Source organism: Oryx dammah, unplaced genomic scaffold (assembly GCF_014754425.2).
Source record: "Oryx dammah isolate SB20612 unplaced genomic scaffold, SCBI_Odam_1.1 HiC_scaffold_20, whole genome shotgun sequence".
NCBI lineage: Eukaryota > Metazoa > Chordata > Mammalia > Artiodactyla > Bovidae > Oryx > Oryx dammah.
The window spans coordinates 69,245,709-69,265,928 of NW_024070204.1; the positions used below are offsets into that span (position 1 = coordinate 69,245,709).

General features: G+C 46.5%; 1 protein-coding gene across 1 annotated transcript in view; it reads right to left on the minus strand.

Moving 5' to 3' along the window:
• DOCK2 (dedicator of cytokinesis 2) overlaps positions 1-20,220 on the minus strand; it is a 456,743-nt gene that overhangs the window by 110,767 nt on the left and 325,756 nt on the right. The window contains exon 28 of the mRNA XM_040262783.1: positions 2,423-2,521. Within this exon, the coding sequence (XP_040118717.1) occupies positions 2,423-2,521 (99 nt within the window). The remainder of the gene's footprint in view (positions 1-2,422; positions 2,522-20,220) is intronic.

The window sequence follows — 20,220 nt, forward strand, 5'->3', positions numbered from 1 at the left end:
GGAAACAGGGCAGGGACCCCCTCCCTCTCCTTTGAAGAGGCTCAAATTGGACCTCAACATGCCCCACCAGGCTTGCAAAGGGTCAAACTTGTTTCTACCTCTGGAGAACACAAATTCAAGACAAATGCAGATAGCAAAGAGGAGAACCACTGACACGAGGAGGAAATGAAGTCTTCCCATCCGTTTGCTTTGTGTGTGTATGCTCAATTGGTCAGTTGTGTCCAACTCTGTGTGAGCCATGGACTGTAGCCTGCCAGGCTCTTCTGTCCGTGGGGTCTTCCCGGCATGAATACTGGAGTGGATTGCCACTTCCTTCTCCAGGGAATCTTCCTAACCCAAGGGTCGACCTGGCATCTCCCACATCTTCTGCACTGCAGGTGAATTCTTTACTGCTGAGCCACCCATTCGCTATAGGCAAAATTTAAAATCCATAGGAAACCTGTTCAGAGCTCTTTCCTTAAGCCAGTGGTTTTCAAATTACTTTAACAGCAGAATTTTTTGTTTGGAGAAAATCTTACTTGGAACCTAATGTATAAAACAGATAAAAGTAGAAACAGCTCTGGTTGAAGTATGCATGTATGTATGTGTGTGTGTTTATTGTAGAAGACAGTGAGGTTGGGAGAAATATAATTTGAAAATCACTGCTTAAGCTCAACTGTACAATTCTGGAAATGAGATTGGCTCCTTTCCAGCAATCATTGCTTCTAGGGAAATTCAGAGACAAAAGCCCCAGTTTCCACATCAGCAGAATGGGGATAACATCCACCTCAAATGGTTGGCTGAGTGCACACTGTCTATAAGCGGCTCCACACAGAGCCCAGCCCACTGTGAGTGTTCGCCAGATGCTCAGGATGACGATGGTGAGTGTAACTGTTCATCCTCAGGATCACCTGGGGAGGTGTGGATGTTGCCATAGGCACAGTGCCTTCCTGTGGGAATGGAGAAGGCCTCTGCCTCACAGATAGACAGCTTGGCTTCTGATTGGGAAGGTGCACCATGGTGTAGGCTTTGGTAGGAAAGATGGTAACGACTCTGCCTGCAATGTGGGAGGCCCAGATTTTGTCCCCGGGTCACAAAGATCCCGTGAAAAAGGAAATGGCAACCCACTCCAGTACTCTTGCCCAGAAAATAGCATGGACAGAGGAGCAGGGCGGGCTACAGTCCATGGGATTGCAAAGAGTTGGACATGGCTGAGCAGCTTAGCATGGTGTAAGGACTGCAACAGAGGTTCAGATCCTCCCTCTGCCGTATACTGCTGTGTGGCCTTGAGCAAGCAGTCTGGAGACTTGTAAAGCATGACTGCTAGCGCCTCTGCCAGCTGCTGGGGGGATGGTGGAGAGACACATAATTCAATGCAGAGCAATCTGTTTCCCACCATCTTCTCCACCCTTTCTTCCACTGAGGATCAAAAGTGAGGAATCCAGTCTCTCTATTTCCATGTCCCATGACACTGAGGAGGGAGAAAACCTTAGGTTATTTAGATTTCCTTTTGTTTGTTTGTTTCTTTCTTTTTTTGGTATAACCAGAAAGAGGTTCCCTTTCTTGCCAATCGTACTCCAGCGAGGAGTCCTCAAAGCTAAATGGCTGAAGGGACAGGACATTAGTTTCCTACTGGTTCTCCAGTCTGTGAGCTTGGCACAATTCTGGTTCCCTTTGTCCTTCAAGGAGAGGGAAAAATGAGCCCCTGGCAGCAGAACCCCTGAAGCTGGTGGTAATAAGGAGATAGTGGCAAAGGTTCCATACTGAGGGTAAAGTGTCTGCTGCACTCTGGGGCAGCTTGGGCTGGGCTTTCTTCTGATGACATCACCTGCTGCAGAGGTACAGCCCCCCAGCCATCCGCCACAGCAGACGGTCCTGTAGCAGATGAATCCTGAGAGGCCAGAGGAGGAAACGGCTCAGAGACCAGTCTTCTCTATGCGTGTGTTATTATAATACAATGATGGCTGCCTTCTACTGGACTCCTACAGTGTGAGAGCTACTGTGCTCTCATTTAATCCCTTCACAATGCCGTAACATAAATGATATGATCCCCATTTCACAGACGGGTAAACTGAGGCTTAAGAAAGGTTAAGTAGCCCACAGTCGCAGTGACAAATCCTGGATTCAAACCCAAGACCATGTGACTCCAATCCTCATGCTCTTAAGCCTCAAAATGTCTATGATTCATCAACAAATATGGTTTCAAGTCTATGTAGACTAGACACTCAGGGCTCACATCTGACATGGGCTGAAGATGTATTTCAGGAGTGATATATACAAACCTAAGTGGGAGTGAGAAACAGGGAAGCACACGAACATTTCTGCAAACTTAGACCCACACACACGCAAGGTTCATGGGAAGATCCTCTTGCCCTAAACTCTCAAGAATCTAAAGAGCACAGCGTGTCTCCCAACACTGCCCCAAAGCATTCTGTAGACTCACCACAAGTTCAGAGCTGGTCTGGAAGGTCTCAATATAGAAGGAATAGTGCTGGTCGCCCATCTGGTTTAAGATGGCTGTCATACATGCTACGAAGTGACTCTGCAAGAAATAAAAATGCCATGAAACAGTGGAGAGGTGGGCCATGAGACTCACTTTCTCGGTTTCCTTGACTTCAGACTGGAAAACATCTCTCCATCCCAGGCTGCTAGTGTAACCCCTCTCCAGCCCTCCCCCTCTAGGGGTGGAGGATTTCTTCTTAGCAAATGAGCATGTGAAACTTGTCTAAGAGTAAACGTCTCCTTATGGCTTATTCATCAGCTCACTCATCCAAAAAAGCATTTCTCGAACACCTATTATGTGCCTAGGACTATAATAGGAGCTCCAGATATAGACAGTAAGGACCTGATTCATTGCCTCTCCAGGTGCTTTACACTGGGAAAAGAGCACTGTATTGATGTCAGGAGATCCAGCTTGTATCAACATTCTGAAGACAACTGATTTTCTGGCAAATAATTTTACATGTCTAATCTCCAATTGTTCCACCTGTAAAGTGGGACAATAATCCACCCATATCTAACCCCAGGGATGCATCGTAAGGATCAGTGGCTTCTACGGTGCCTTGAGTACACTGAAGTTCCTTATAGGCGGGTCGGTGGTTGGACCATGAATCAGCCAGTGAGAAGCCAGCAGCTGTCAGGGCTAATGTCTGCCAGCAGAATTGAGGGAGACCTACTCTGGGAATCTGGTAAAGGGAGCAGTGACTCTCCACCCACCAGCTGGGGAAAGGCACTCAAGAGTGTCTCCTGTAAGATTCCACTAGGCTGCCAGCTTAATCAAAGGAAGTTCCCTGCCAAGGGCAAGCCTGTGGTGGATGGGAAGCTTGGGGTGATGCAAGTATCTCCAGGGGTCCCCACTGCTAAAGGGTGTCAGATATAACACCATAGCTGTGGGTCTGGAAGTGTTGTGTTTGAACCAAGTATTATATCTGATCACAAACTACTATCTTTGTTTTTTAAAAAAAACAAAACCGCTAAAACCAAAAAATGAAAAAACTTCTCCCTTTGTTATAAAATTATAATGTGAAAAAAAACCCCAATTTCAGGTTTACAGTTCAGTGACAGTGATAGAAGGAACAGCCTCGATGTCCCCAGGAAGCTCCTTCTGCATTTCTCCACAGCAAGTCTTTAGGGCAACTGAATGTTCTTCAAGTTCATGTTTCCAAAAGTAACTCCTAAAGATATGGATTCTCAATTGCTTCTAGGTTCTTTCCAATTAGGACCTTAGGGATAGTATGCTTTCCCAGTCAGCAGGACTAGCTATGTAATCTGTGGGGCTCAGAACAAAATGAAAATAGAAAACTACATGTAAAAATTCCTCAGAATTTAAAGACAGCCACAGGGCCCTTCTGAGCACTGGACCAGGTCACACACCGGGGAAGGCAGCGCTGCCTATGGGTGCCCACCACACACACACACGCCACAGGTGTTCAGAAAACATGCAGAGCTGGCAGGAGTGCAAGCACCAACATCAGCGATATTGCTGGGGACTGGGATGGGGAGCCTTTTCCCTGGGGGCCAACTGCCCTGGCCGCCCTGGAGTCCAATCCTTCCGCCTGCTGAGGCCCCCAGCAGGGGACTGGTGAGTCTGTGAAATTATCCATCCCTTTCAAACCAGACAGAAAGCCACCATCACTGCCAACTTCACCAAGTCCCACGGAAACCAAGAAACAAGTTTATTATTGTTTATCCTTCCGGCCAGGCTGGATGCAAGAGGGGACGGATCTTCCGAGTGAGAGGTGTGGGGGGGGGAGGCGGGGGGGTGGGCACACACGTGTGTATCTCCTCTACTCCCTCCATCTCTTCTGTGAGGAGCTTCCTCCAAGAATTCAGCCAGTGGCCACTAGAGGTCTTTCCTTTTCACATGGTAGCTGCCGTGCAGTTTTTTCGGCTTTTTATTTATTCCTACGTGAGCAGACCCACTACACTTCTTGCATATAAACAGTGAAAATTACAACATAAAGGACTTATTATTTCTTCTTTGGAGTAATTCTGCTGCTGGCCAAAGCCTGGCTCGTTTTGCAAAGAAAGGAAGGGCATTCTCTGCAGGTAATTCCACTGCTTCAAGGTAAGAGATCTGGGTAGGTTTTATTTTTTGTGATCCATCATCCTTTCAGAGCAATTGCTATCATTTCTTGGACAATAGTTTACTTTTAACGCTTGGGCTTAAATGAGCCCTGGGATTGTGAGCTTGTGTGTGTGAGTGTGTGTGTGTGTGTGTGTGTGTGTGTGTGTCTCAGAAAATCCACCATGGTCAGAACTGCAGGCTGCCCCAAAAGCACAGATACAGATCCGGAATGATTGTTATTTCCAAAGGCTTGATTTGAATTTGAAGGGGGTGGCGGAAGCAAGCAACGAACCTCAGAGGTCAAGTTGCCTGGAAATTATCTTGAAAAGGCTACTTGTCTTAAACCTTCCTTAGAGAAACTTCCATGCTTCATTTTAAATGAAAATAAAAGGGGAAGAGGATTCCCATGCCCGTCTCATTTGGAGAGAGTGACTATTTTATGAAAGAAACCACTATCTTTTTATAAGGATTTGTTCAGTTCATCGATCAATCACAATTACTTTTACCAGCTTGTTCATCTCTTGATTCTAACTACCCCATACAAAAACCTGGCTGAGTGCCTTCCAGCAGGATCTGTAGTGTGCTGTGACTGAAGTTTGGACAAGTTACCTGCATTTGGCTGTTAATGAGAAATGACAGTGCTTTACTTCCAGCTGGAAGCTTTCCTTTTTTCCTGCTATGGTGTCTAGCCCACTTTAGAATCAAGTCTGTCCGAAATCACACCCATGTGACTGACTGATTTGTGAACCAGCAAGAGACATCAGCAGCAGGTTCAAATTCAGTAAAGGCTCCTCTTTGTCATTTAAATTAAGAGCCCCAAACCTCTGTGCATCACACAAGGAGAGAATGACAGAATCACGCCGTGCCTCTCTCACGAGTATCCCCTTTCCAGCAGAGCCCTCAGCTCAGCAAGCCACTTCTCTGCTCCCGGTCCTCCTCCCCTTTCACAAGTTTGAGACCTTCCGCATCCCCCATGTCTGAAGGCTTAGGAAGAGCTGTAGGGGTTGGGCGTGGGGGAGAAGATCAGACTGAATTTGCTGTAGCAACTCAGACCTTCCTGATGTTGACACTGCTCAAACTTTACAGCGTTGGAGCCCAGACTCCCAGCCCTGCCAGCAACATGGCAAAGCCTGAAGGCAGCCTGGGGGACAGAGGGGCGGGTGGACCCCCTGCTGTTCAGGCTGCCGAGAAGGTCCTTCTTGCCATCCTTGGTGGAAATTTTGTGGTCAACAGATATTTACTACCAAGGCGTGAGGCAGCCACTCACCCATACCCGAGCAGCATTCCAGCTGCCCGGATAGGAAATTGCTTCTTAAAACCTAATGGCAGGGGGATCCGCATATTAAATTCCGGAGAGAAATAGTATCTGCGATACTGGCACAGACCAGGCAGAGTCACCTCAGCTCCATCTGGGGTGGCTTAAAATGTAGCTAATGAATCACAGCATGAAGAGACATGGTTTGAAACTAGGTCAAATGTGTAAAAATAAATGCAATCATTGCCGGCACTTGGCTGATGAGGGGCTGCTTAACGCCTTGAGTGGCAGGGCTTATTTGCGGTATAGATCCCTCTTCAGTGATCCACGACATTCAATCCTCTTAATTAATTCACCCCATCAGTAAGTAGGGAGGTCCTGCACACCTGGGAGAGAACTGAAGCTCCAAAGGAAAACAGTCAGGGTCTCTTTGCTGTGTGATGGCAAGAGAAAATGAGAAACCCAATATTGTGTCATTAGTATTAATTAACTGGGATACTGGGTGATTGCGATCAGGAGAGTAGCCCTCTCCAAATCAATTTACTCCTTTGAGCAAAAAGCCATCACTGTGATCATCATATGACCATCCTCCTCCTCCTTCTCTTATCGATAAGGCCAATAGTTTTGGTGCACAACGCTCAAACATTTCTATTTAACCTCTTCTAAAGCAAACACACCTACACATATGGTTAGGACCCTGCAGGGCTGGGTGAGCCAGGAAGAGGCCATCAGTCTGCCCTGCCTTGAAGAACTAACAAAACAAGGGGAGTGGGGCATGGCGGATGCGAATGCACCCCTCCCCACCTGAGGTTAGTGGGAGTGATGAGATCTCAGAGGGAGGGAAAGAGCCAACTTCGGGAGCTTGCTACCTAAATGCCAGCATTACTATGCGATGCCAGCTGGTGACATGTTGCCATAGTAACTTCAAATAATGTGCTCTACCAAAATAAAATAAAATACAGAGCGCCAAGGAGAGGAAAGAAGGGAGGAAAGTTTGCATGCCGAGGGAGATGCGAAGTTTTACCTGTGGGGCCATCCCTTTCATCTGGAGCCTAAGAGTTGCTTCCCCTTCACCCGCATGTCTGCCATGTGGTTATATAACAGATTCGATTTTGGGGTGGAACTGGTACTGTCTTTGTGATAGATCCAGGACCGGAAGTGGGAAGCTATGGTGTCAAGGAAAGCAAGGACTCTAAAACCCCTTCGTCTTAGCAATTTGCCAGGAAGCTGAGAGCTACAGTTTGCAGCAATCTTTGGGGAAAGCAGTGTATGCAGTCTGTCTTAGCAACCATTACGTGCTGGGCACTGAACCGGATGGATAACGTTCTCTCCAAAGAGTCTACATCTGGTTCTGCCACAATGTAGAATATCAGGTGGAGACCTAGGAGCCAGACCGCCTGAGTTCAGATCTCAGCTCTATCCATCACTAAGCGCGTGACCTTGAGCACAGTCTTGCATCTTAGAGTGAACGGGAACAGAAATAGTTCTTACTGAATACATTTTCGGTGAGAATTAAATCAATCTGTGTAAACCTTTTAAAATACAGAAAGCCCTCAAAATGATCAGCCATTAGTATTATTGCTGTTGTTGCTGACTCTGACCCTGAAAAACTGTGCAGCTTGGTTAACTGAAATTTCTGACCTGGGCAGATGAAATGAGGACTCCAGCTACCCTGACTGTGGATGCATCAAGCACTCCCAGTCGCAGCTTGGGACATGTGGCTAAGTGTCCTTTGACTCTGAACATGGCTTTAGTCAACAACACGTCCAAAGAAAAGCTGTTTAGTAAATAGAGCGTGTGCCTCTTCGAGCAATGCATGATGGGAGGTTCTTTTTATTGGGGACAGTTGCTGGCAGGTAGGATAGGATGAATGACAAGAGTGCCCAAATTGTTCAAAAGCCTGAAATGTAACCGTTTTCATCGGAAGCTTAGTACTCCAGCTGTCTGGTTTTCGGAAGTGCCTCTCCTTGTGTGCAGTGACATTCTTTGGTTAGCCAGGAATCCTGCTGTGTGATAGAGTAAACCAAGTCACCGTCCTTCAGGGATAAGATTCTTAATGGGCATAGATCCAGGGGTTTTGGGTAGCCTGTTCCATTTCAAAGCACAACATCACAGGAAGACAGGAAGGTGCCAGTTCGATGCTATGCACTCTGGATACAGCTGGACACATTCTGTCTGTACAACACAGCAACTCTTTGGAGCTAGGCATTAATGAGCAGCTCTCCAGAAACACTAGAGCCAGACAGAACCACAGGCACAGCGTCTCCTCAGAGAGCTCTTCTCACTGATGAAGAACAGGTGGGGAGAAGTAACAAAGCGGCTTTGAATCCAGGCTGGAAGGGCAGACCGAACTGGCCGCACACTCTTCCTTTGAAATGAACACTTTCTGATCTTGGTTGGAGCCTGTGCAGGTGGCTCTGTAGTGTGGGGTCACTTTCAATCTTCCAAAGGATACCGTGAGGTGTTTAACCACAAAGGGAGGTGGAAGGAAAGCAAATTCTGTTCATTCATTCCTTGGGCTTAGGACTCTACCCTTGTTCTCTCATTGAGTCATCTCAACAGACTCAAGAGGTCAACTTTATGCCCATTTTACAAATGAGGAAAGTGAGATGCTTAGAAGTCAAGCAGTTTGCCTAGATAGACATTTAGAACAGGATGGGGGAGGGATAAAAATCTGGGTCTTTCAGACTCAAAAACCTGTGTGGTTTTTGTAAATCCATGATATTTCTCATCTCATCACTGTCAGCTCCACCTGGGCAGAGGATTTTGTCTTTTATTCACTGCCATACCAGCAGAATCTAGAATTGAACTTGCACAGAGTATAGGCTCTATAAATATCTGTAAGATGAAAGACTGAACTTCTCATAGTATTCTTCATCTTTAAAAGAATGTTACAGGGATAACTCCCCCAAACTGAAAAGTTAGGGTTGTGTGTAGAACATCCTTGCCTTAGGAGAGGTCAGAAATGAAAGAATTTTTGCTCTACTCCTAGATTATTGTTCTTATTCCATCTAAAGTTATATTTGATTAGGTCAGAGTGAGATCATGGTTTCACACTTTCCTTAATTTAACAAATATTTCTTGGGCACTTACTGAGTTCCAGGCATGGTTCTAGGTGCTTTGAACACACATGAGTCACAAATGAGATTAACAAGGGATTTGTTCTTAAGGAACTCACACTCCCACTAGGTAGAGGGTCAGGGATGGGGAAACACACCACAAGCCAGTGAATACATAAGTGAGGTCATTTTAGGCAGTGATATCTGCTGCTAACGAAATATTACAGAGAAATGAGATAGAGATGGGAAGGGACCTATTTTCGATAGGGGAGATGAAGGTGGCCTCTTAGAAAGCTAACACTGGAGTGGAGATCTAATGATGAGAGTTGGTCATGTGCAAATCTGGCAGAACAGCATTCCAGGGCAGTTAAGTAGCAGATGCAAAGGCGCTGAGGTCAGATGCGCTTGGAGTGCTGGAGAATCCAAAAGAAGGCCAGAAGGTACAAAGTGAGGGAAGGCAAGGAGAAGAAGATGAGGTCAGAGAGACATCCTGAAGGCCCTTGAAGGTCAGGGGCAAGGGCCTGGGTTTTCTTCCATGTGCAAAGGGAGGCCATTGATTTGGGTTTTAAGAAGCTCACGCTGGCTACTGTGTGTTTCAGGAAGCTCCCTTTTAAGACGCAATTTGTGTGTCTTCCCATACTCTTCCAAGACACTGGAGTTGTTTCCAGGTGTGACCATGCCCTCGATGTCAACTCTCCTGGTTTGTGGTAGCATCACCACTTCTCAGCAAGCATTTCTCACTAAATGACTATTTTATAGCAGACTCTCGGCCTTTCTTTAGCAGGTAAAACTCTAGTTTTACGTGGATCTCAATTGTCTTCAAGTTCACTGGTTTGTCTCCTTGTCATTTAGAGCTGAGTGAAAGGGAGGGAGCCTGCTCTAGCATCTCCCAGTCTATGATGAAGGCCATTCGAGCTCATGGAAGTTGAGAAGGCTGCTTGCTAGGAGAGGGGCTATCATTTAGGACACCTCAGTTTTTAACTGAACACAAGATGATTTTTCTAAATGTTTCTAATTACATCTGTGGAGATGTGGGTGGGGAAGTTCACAAATGTGACAGAAAAAGGAATTGTTTCAGGAACAAGGATTTATTCTCGGCACACACACCAATGATGGTCTTCCAAGCTTTACACTGGATGCCTCAGGAAGGGCTGCACAGAAAAGCTTGTGTTGAGTCCTAGACAGAACAGTACTGTTCTCGCCTCTCACGTTCCTGAGAAAAATCAAAGCCAGGAGCGTCACGAGGATGCAGGTTATGCGTGAGCACCCTAAGCAGCTTTTCATCTTCTGCAAACATTTGTATCCAGGTTGTATAAGACACCAAGGTCAACCTTCAGCAGGAAAAATTGTCATAAAAGGGTATTATGACTCATAAAGAAGGTACTGTGGGCTAAAGGATAACAATAATGACTATAACTTCAAGGGATAAGTGTGTGTTGGGTAGTGTGCTAAACCCTCTGTTGATCCATCAGTAAGGACATTTTATAGGACTGTGGCCAGGAAAGGAAAGAGCTGGGAGAGAGAATTAGTATTGAACAGACATTCCTATGTCAGACACTGAGCTGAAACATATGTCGATTGTCATAGCAGCTACCAGTTACTGAGTGCTTCCTATAGGCCAAGCACCGTGTGTGCCTTATTTCAATGAATCCTCCCAACATTCAGTCAAAGTTGGTAAAACTACATGTACTTTACAGATGAGGAAATCAAGGAGCAGGGTGGTGACAGGACTTGGCTGGCTCAGCTTAATTCCAGAATATTGGTTTATAATCATTACATCGTCTTATTAATATGAAAAGCAATACCTCCAAGTATCATAAAGAAGGAAGTGCATGGTATTTCACTCCACCATGCATGCCTTGAACACTGTGTGTGTGAATGTGCTCAGTCATGTTAGACTCTTTGTGACCCCACAGATTGGAACCCACCAGGATCCTCTGTCCGTAGGATTTTCCAGCAAGAATACTGGAGTTGGTTGCCATTTCCTTCTCCAGAGGATCTTCCTGACCCAGGGATCAAATGTATCTCCTGTGTCTCCTGCATTGACAGGCAGATTCTTTACCACTAGGGCTACCTGGGAAGCCCTAACCTTGAATATTAAGAATATTCAATATTCATTTCAATCCAATAAACATCTAAATGTTAAGGATATTCTAAAATCTCTTGTGCCTAAATAGAGATAGAAGGATGGGTGGAGAGATGGATGGGTGGAGCTAGGCTGGCAGATTACATAGGCACATAGACTAACTGGTAAGCCTTGTCACATATTTATATAAACAAGACCAGCCCTCTAATGATTTTGCCCTATGGCTCATGAGTCTCCATGATTTTAGGTTCAACTGAGGATAACCCCTTCATTTTCTGCATTGCTTGGGGTTTTGAAGGCCAAGAAGGGTTCAATAAGAAATGCCAACACAAAATATTAGGAAATACATGCGGTTTCTCATAGAAGCAGCTTTCCTGGAACACACTGGATGTACTAAGGACTGGGATCAAATGCCCGCTCTCTTCAACATACTCTGGATCTTTGGACAAGCTGCTTTACCTCTTGGAGCCTCAGTTCTCTGGTCTCTGAAATGGGGATAACGGTGCTGACTATAGGACTGCTGTGAGGATGTGGTGGAGCGTGGGTGCAGTGGGTCCCTCTGGATACTGGCAACACCAGAGGAACTCAGAAAGCCTTCCTGCAGTGCTCAGCCTCAGCCCTCTTTGTGGTTCTCCAGGAATAGTGAGTTGGTCAGCTGGGGAAGTATGGACTTAGCTTCTGGCTGACTCGTGGAAGATGATCCAAGCCTCCCTGTGGACCTGGGGAGCTGCACTGTGGGTGATGATTGATACAAGCTCACCATGCCCTCTGTTTCCCTGCACAGAGATTCCAGGTTTCAAGGAGTGGAGGTCAGGCAGACAGTGTGCTCACAGTCACAGGCAGCCAGGCAAAAGAGGTTTCAGGAAGGACAGTTACTCTGTGCAGTAAACGGTGTCTTTAGCTGACCCCTCCTGTTTCCTTCATAAGGAATGACGACAGGTGAAGACAAGCCAAGGCCTCATGCATCATGCGCTAAACTTCACACTCAACTTTTCAACTGGGCCTTTCCTGGCACCTCCCCCAGGCCCAGCTGCCCCTGCCGCGGGCAGTGGGCCAGCCCCTGCACACTCAGCTAAGCAGTCTGACAGGTGTGTGCTGAGGCGGCCTCTGTGCAAGCTCTTCGTGCTGCTTGACTCAGTAGTGCATAACTGAGGCAAAGACACACCCATGGTGTGTCAGTCCACACTAGTGGAGGGTTTTCCCCCTTCCCGAACAACTCCTCATTCCCAGTTAGTCAATCAATCAGCAAATACTGACTCAGCACCTATTATGTGTAAGGAACTTTATCAGATATGATCATGGTTCTTACCCTGCAAGTCTCAGACTCATAGGGAAGATTCTTTTTCTTCTTTTTTCCCCTTTTCTTTAGTGTTTTTTTCTCCTTTTCTTTCTCCTCCTCCTTCTTCCTTCTCTCTCTCTCTCCCCCTGTCTCTCTAATACAGTAGTTCTAACCTGGAGGCAATTTTGTCCCCCAGAGGGCATTTAACAACATCTGGAAACATTTTTGTCTGTCATACACAGGGAGGGGGGAGGTCGACATCTACTGCATAAAGGCTAGAAATGCTGCCAAACATCCTATAATTCACAGTTCAGCCCTAACAACAGAGAATGATCCAGCCCAAAATGTCACCAGTGCGGAAATGAGAAACTCTGATCTGCAGAGAGACACACGTGACGGTGCTGAATGGCAGATGCAAAATGAGAGTTCTAGTTTTCGCTAGGCGTTTAAGAAGTGGGGATAACCTTTGTAGTTAGGAATGCTCAGGGGAAATTTCACAGAGCATGTGGGGTTTGAAGAATGACAAGAGTGAAAAAGATGAAGCAAAGAATGGGAAAGGACGATTACGATAGGAAAAACATTTCATTTGATTAATCTGATTGATTGGTGGTAACTGCCTAAAGATCTGTGAAAAGAATGATTTTTAATGCCAAGTCGTAGCTCAGCAGTAAAGAGTGTGGCAATCGATTAGTGATGTCTGCTCTAGTCAAGGGAGGGGGAGGGATAATATTGTTACATGTGCTGAGGAATGAGTGTTCCCTGTTCTACTTTGACATGGAACAGTGGGAGGAAAGCAGCAGAGGTGAAAACAAGCAAAGTGCTTTGGTACAACAGAGGTTCACAGAGAGAAATTACAGGAGATATGTAGAGGGGCAGACTGGAAGCACCTTAAATGCCAGGCTGAGGGCTTTGAATCTCGATCTGTTGGTAATGGGATGTCATGCAGGCACCTGCCTACTGGGCTGCCTTCAGGCCAGCTCTGCTGACAAGGTCTTGAGAACTAAAGAAGGCTACCCAAAGTCCTTGCTCTTCATTTCTGTAAAGGGAGGACTATTTCATCTGTTAACAGTTAAAACTGGCAGAATTATCATGCTCTGGCTTCTATGAAGCTGATCCCAATGATGAAAAAAATCCTATGAAGCTGAACTCAAAGATAATTTTTGAAAAGCTGACTCTACAGGTTCACATTAATAAGCTCCTGTAAAGCCCTTTTGGATAGAGCATTCCTTCTGATGTTATTCACACAAGAAACAAAACAAAAGAAAACCTCAAGGGGGAGGTGATGGAAGAGAGTGGAACTCCATTCCTGGGGCTCATGTTCCAGCTGCCCCCTGACGAGGATGAGGACACTGCCCTGCCTACTGACCCTCCGCTGCCCGTCAGCCCCCAGCTCCCCAGCTGGCCGGCTCTTCCTCAGGCAGTTTCCTCTCGGTCCTAGGAATGATACCTCATTGATTTACTGGCTTGCAATTTTCCAAATGACATCATACTCCTTTTTTTTTTTTTCTATTCTTTCCCTTTGCTCATCTCACTCCTCTTAAATTCCTATTTGTCCCGCTTCCACTACCCTGTCCTTTGGAATGGTAACAGCGACTTCCAATTACCATCCTCCGCAGTCCGCATCAGCTGCCTGCTGACTCCCTCTCCTGTCACCATTAATAAAGGTGATACTGCAGCTTGGCACGGATGCAGGCCCTCCCCCCCTGCCCAGCCCTCCCTTTCCGGGAGCAGGAGGCTCCCTGGCCCCGGAGCCCCTGCCTCTGACACGTGCCTCCTGCACACATCTCCCATCCCTGTGTCCTGCTCCACACCCAGTTAAAAATCAAGGGGCCCAATGAAAAATGCCAACCAGAGAGCTGGCCTGGTGGCACCCAGATATTCCCTCTAGAAAAGAAAAGATGTCACAGTTATCTGGACTGATTCGTTTTTTAAAACCCCTGCTGACTCTTTCACCCTGGTAGGCCTTGAGAAATCCTAGCAAAAGTCTAATTGAAGTCAAAACTTAGAATTAAGAGAGTTGATGAGAAGGGTGATTCTTGGGAGTCCTTGTAAGGACAAACAGGAAAGCCATGGACCAGGGAGGTTAGGTGGTTTCCCCAAGGCCACACAGCCTCTGGAAGTGGCAGAGCTGGTTCTGACCGCAATGCTGAATCAATTGTACCATCACCTACCACCTCCAAACACTAGCCCTTGAGTCTCCAAGTTTCCCACAAACAAAATGACTGTTCTTTCCCACTTTTATCTCAGCCAAGGGGTTGTACTGATTCCCGAATAAATAGACCTCAGCCAATGCTGATGTTTGAGATACACATTCTTCTTTAACTTCTTCACCACTTTGGGGAAGAACAAGCTATTGAGCACTAATTTCATCTTTCAAAAAAATTGAATGGGTGTCTCTATTACCACTGTTCATCCCTACTTTGATCTATTACATTCTGTGCCCAGCATCCAAATATGGTTAAGAACATCAAATTAAAAACCAAAAGATTGATCACTGAAGTCACTCTGTGTAATGAAAATTGTCTGTGCATTGAAGTGGCCTCAGGGCAGGAACAGGGCTGGATGTGGGGGCTTTGCTAACGTCACTTGGCCCTGAGATCCTCCAACACACAGCCCACAGGCCTTGTGTAGCTCACAGAAATGACTTGTTTGGCCAGAAAGGTGTTTTAAGAACAACTGACTTTTTGTCAACATTTTAAAACTAGAAGCTATTAGAGCATAAATTGTGGCTTTTCAGCTTCTCTTGGGTATTTGGCAGATTCAAAGATAACCATTCTGCATTGTGCATGGCAGCACTGGGAGCTGCCTCCTGAAGTGGGAAGGGGTTGGGGTGTGGGGGTGGGTAAGCACTTTCCAGGTAGCCACAGCCTGGCCTCATTCAAGAGTAACCAAGTCATCCTGGTTTGCCCAGGACTTTCCTAGTTTTAGCATAGAAAATCCTGTGTCCCAGGAAACTTCTCAATCCCTGGCAAACATCCTACCTAGTTCCTCTTTTATATACCTGCCTGGGTCCTGTGGGCACTTGCGGGTAAGGCCTCTTCCCTGCTGCTTCCTTCATGACCCCCTCCTGCCTCCTCAAAATGACATTCAAGTCTTCCCACCATATGTATCCTGTTTCTTTCCTTGCCTCTCTTTCCCGCATCCATGCCATCTACTCTAAACTTCTCTTCACTCTTCTGGTGTTTCCCCAAGCAAAGGATGCCTTCTTTTATATACCATGAAGTCTAACCCATTTTTAAAGACCCATACACGTGCCATCCCCTCCTCCAGGAATCCTTCTCTGCTTCTACCTGATGCTCTTCTGTACAGACAGAACCAGGTACTTCCTCTCTCTGCTCCAATAACACTCAAATCTTTCTCCTTTCATTGTCCTCACTGCTGTTAATACGGCATCAAGTAAGTAGAACCTGGGGGTGACTTTTCCTAAGGACACAGAGAGAATCAGAATTGTGACAAGACAAAAAAAAGTAAAAACTGTAGAACTTACTTTGAAGTCCAAGTTTGTGGTTGTGAGTTATTCACCTAAATGAAAACTGGAAACCATCCCATGGTGATATTTAGCATTCCAAAGTCCAAGAACATCTGGGTCTCCCGAACACTGACATACGACTCTCCTCCTGCCTATAACAGGGAATTGTAATCATATACCCAGGCATCTGTGTTCTCCACTAGCTCTGGAGACACTGAAAGGCAAGGACCTTCTTCCATATCCTGTATCCGCTATGATGCCTGGCAGATAGAAAGTGCTCAGTTAAAGCCTTCCCAAATGGGTGAGTAAGTGAGTGACTGAACTCCCATCACAAGACAGGTGGACTCCCACTTGCTGTGATTTTAGAGAAAAACCTCTTCTGAGCTGGCTCAGGGCCCACAGGCCTCTGTTGTGTTAGCTGATTGCCCTGAGCCGTATCATGAGATAGAACAACCAGTCTATGACTGGGGTCAAGCTGTCATTCTTTTGGTCATTTCATAAGATTACAAACTGCTGACAGCTTTAGGGTCACTTTTGATAAATAAAGAGAATTCCAGCAGTCTAGCTTCATACTGAACATTTCCCCTGGGACACGCTGTGGGCAGCTCATACTAAACATGTCACCATCACCTTTCCTTTCTCAAACTCCTCTTCCTCCTCCTTATGCACTCTGTCCCCGAACCACCCACTAGCTCAAGATGACACTCCAGCCCTAGTCCTTGATTTTGCTCTCCATCCCACCTCTACCGCCCGAATCCATAAATCACTGAGCCCTGGAGATCAGACATTTGTCTTGAATGTGTTCATTTCTCTGCCGCTGGTCTCACTGCCTGATTGAAGCTATACTATTATCACTACCTGGATTATTGCAGCAGTGCCATATGTGGTCCCCTGCCTCTGACTTTGCCCCCTTGAGTCTCCATTTTGCAGTCAGAATGTGATCTTACTGAAACAGAAATGAGACCAACTCTCACTCCCGCTTAAAACCTTCAACAGACCCTACTGACTCTTAGAATACAAATTCAAACCTCTTAGCACAGGGTGCTATTCCCTGCATGATTGACCCCTTTCAGCTTAATTTCTTCCCCTCTTCCTATTCGCTCCTTTAAACTCAGGCCACACAGAATGGTCTTGATTCCAGCCTCAGCATGTGTGCGCGCACGCACACACACACACACACACATAATTTGCCTCATCACTTCTACTGAACTTTGTAGTCTCATATTTGAAATCTCTTCCTCCAGAAATGCTTCTGGGGTTCTCTGCAGCCCCGCTGGGTTGGAGGTCCCTCTCTGAGCTCCCATGCCCTGGAATCATCACTCTGATGGCATTGCTCAGAGTTTTGGGGAGCCCTCTCCTCATCTGTCTATCTCTGTTGTAAGACTGTGAAGGCAGAGACTGGGGTAGGGTCCTACTTTACTCTTATATCTTCATCTGCAATATAGTGCCTGGACTTCCCTGGTGGCTCAGATGGCAAAGAATCCACCTGTAATGCAGGAGACCTGGGTTTGATCCTTGGGTTGGGAAGATCCCCTGGAGAAGGGACTGGCTACCAGCACTCCAGTATTCTTGTCTGGAGAATTCCATGGACAGAAGAGCCTTGCAGTCTATAGCCCAAGGGGTCACAAAGAGTTGGACATAACTGAGGGACTAACACTTACTCACTTGCACACGGGTACTCAAAAAATGCTTGCTCCATGAATGGATATATGGTCTCAGATGGAAGAGTAACTGAGACATGGATTGGGAAGGTACCTAAATGGCATATGCTTATTTAGGTCTGCTTTGAGGGGAAACACAGATGGGTAAAGACCTCTCTTCTAATCAAATGGGTCCCTTGAGGGAACTGGACTAAAGTCTGTCATGGAAAGTAGTTTGTTCACGTCACAGTCAAGTGTGATGGCTCGAGCCTGAGGAGGAAGATTCTGGAGTCCCAGTTGTTCTTTCCAGCCTCCTGTCCACAGATACAGTAGAAAACAGCGCTGGGCCCAGTGTTAGGAGACCCTGGTCGCAGCTCCAGTCCTGGCATTTGCTTCCTGTGTGCCCCAGGGCAGGCTGCTTTTCCTCTCTGCTCTCCACCTGTGAATCCAGGCTAGGGAATCAGCTCCTCTGAGTACGGTGCCTCAGAGTCAGCCACAGCTGAATTTATACCCTGGCTTTCCAATTATGAGCTGTGTAGGCCTCCAGGATATGCTGGCTTCTTGGGATATTATGTGGATTAAGTGTAATTACACTCCTCAAAAGTGGCCACTGCAGTACTGCTCACAGCATAAGTGCTCAATAAATGGTCACAATGAAGAACACAGGCACTCTCATTGGCCAACTTATCAGTGGTTATAAGGTGGCTAAACAGAAACGCCTAAGAGTTGGGCTTTTCAACTCTAAGTCATGTAACACAGTCCCCACAAAAGGGCCAAGTGCACGTATTTATAGCCCCTATATCCTCCAGACAAAGCGTTCAACAAAACCAACACTGTGTCATGATTAAGACACGAAATGTTTATTACACTGAATCAAACCACAATTATGTTTCTACCCTAGTAGGGTTACACATTTCATTTTGGAATTTTAAAGTCCTTGCAGTTTCAAAGCAAGATCTGTCCCGTGCCTATGTGTGCTCAGTCATGTCCAACCCCATGCAGCCCGCCAGACTCCTGTGTCCATGGGATTCCCAGGCAAGGATGCTGGAGTGAGTAGCCATCCCCTTCTCCAGAGGATCTTCCCACCCCAGGAGTGGAACCCAGTCTCCTGTCTCCTCTTTGGCAGGCAGGTTCTTTGCCACTCGCGCCACCTGGGAAGCTGCTCTGTACCATGCTCTCACTTAGAGATCGGTAGGATGTTGTCAAGGCGAGCTTCCCTGGCCTGTGAGGTCAGGTGATGTTCCTGTGAGGGCCCCCAGGTCCCCAGTCTCGAGGTTCTGGCTCCTCTACCAAGGAGCATGAAGATGGCTCTCCCCTGAACACATCTTCCTCTGGCACTGGGACCATGCAGGCTGTCACCTTTGCAGCCGGTTAGAACAAGGGGACGCATGGAAAGCGGAAGCCAAGAGGTTGAAATTCTAGTCTTAACTTTGCCATCAATGAGTTTGGTGATCTTGGATGAATTTCTTAACCTTCACAGGCAATCATGAAAGCCTAAGATTGATACCTGGAATTAGAGAGATTGCAAAATAAATCCCCTTCCTTTCATATTCCTTGGATGCGGTTTGGACCTGGAAGCTGTGGTTTCCAAATTTTGCTGCACACTAGAATTACCTGCTAGCCACTTGCCCACACCTTGGGCAATATAAATATAAATAAATATTAAATATAAGTATTCGGGGGCAATTCTAAATGTAGAGTAAACTTCGGGAATCGCCACTCATAGGGAGTCAGGGTAACTCAATAGACAAAAGTAAAGCAAGCCACCCTGACTGCAGACTGGCCAGTTGTCTCAAACAATTACTCAGTTCCTATGAAGTTACTTTTCCTCATTTCTAAACTCATAAGGCTTTTACAAGCAATAAGAGATAACGTATGGGGAACCTAGTGCCTTGTTGTTCAAAGTGTGGTTCATCAACAGGCAGCATCACGGTCACGTGGAAACTTGTGAAGAAATGAGGAATCCCAGGTTCCAGTCTAGACTCAATGAATTAGAATCTGATTCTAAGATTTCCAGGTGGGTACTAGGCCCACTGAAGTTTGAGGAGCACAGCTCTAGAACTCACTGCTACTCAATAAAATGTCTCTTTTGTGCATTTGTACCTTCCATCCACCTTCCCCTTTCATTCATCAACACTAGCACACTATGTGCAAGGCCAGACACTGGGCCTTTCATCCAGTGACTGGCACATAGTAGGGCTTCACCAGATATTTGACAATACAATGAATGGAGGCACAGAAGAATCAGACCTGGCTCCTGCTCTCAGGGAGCTTGTGGTGCAGGAGGAAGACTAAGACATGAGCCCCAGTATTCTAGGTCAGGATAACAGTAATGACTGATGAAGGCTCCCCTTTATTTGTACACTTGTTATGTGGCAGATACAAGTTAAGCAATTTACAGGCATTATCTCATTGAATCCTCACAACAACTCTGAGGTTAGAGGCTATTACTAATATGATCTGATTACACAAGGGCTTCCCAAATGGCGCTAGTGATAAAGAACCCAGCTGACAGTGCAGGAGATGTAAGAGACACAGGTTTGATTCCTGGGTCAGGAACATCCCCTGGAAAGGGGCATGGCAACCCACTCCAGTATTCTTGCCTGGAGAATCCCGTGGACAGGAGAGCCTGGCAGGCTACGGTCCACAGGGTCACAAAGAGTCGGGTATGACCGAAGTGACTTAGCATGCACACGCACTCACACACCTTATACAAACGAGGAAACTGGCACCGAGAGGCTAAGTGGCTTGTGCAGAACAGCACTCAGCTAGTGTGTGGCACTGATAAGGCAGGGTGGCCCTAGCCTCACCAGTCTGCACCACTGTCACTGCAAGATGAAGCACAGGGGGCAGCTTCTGCCTTAACGGGGCTGACCAGGCCCTTTC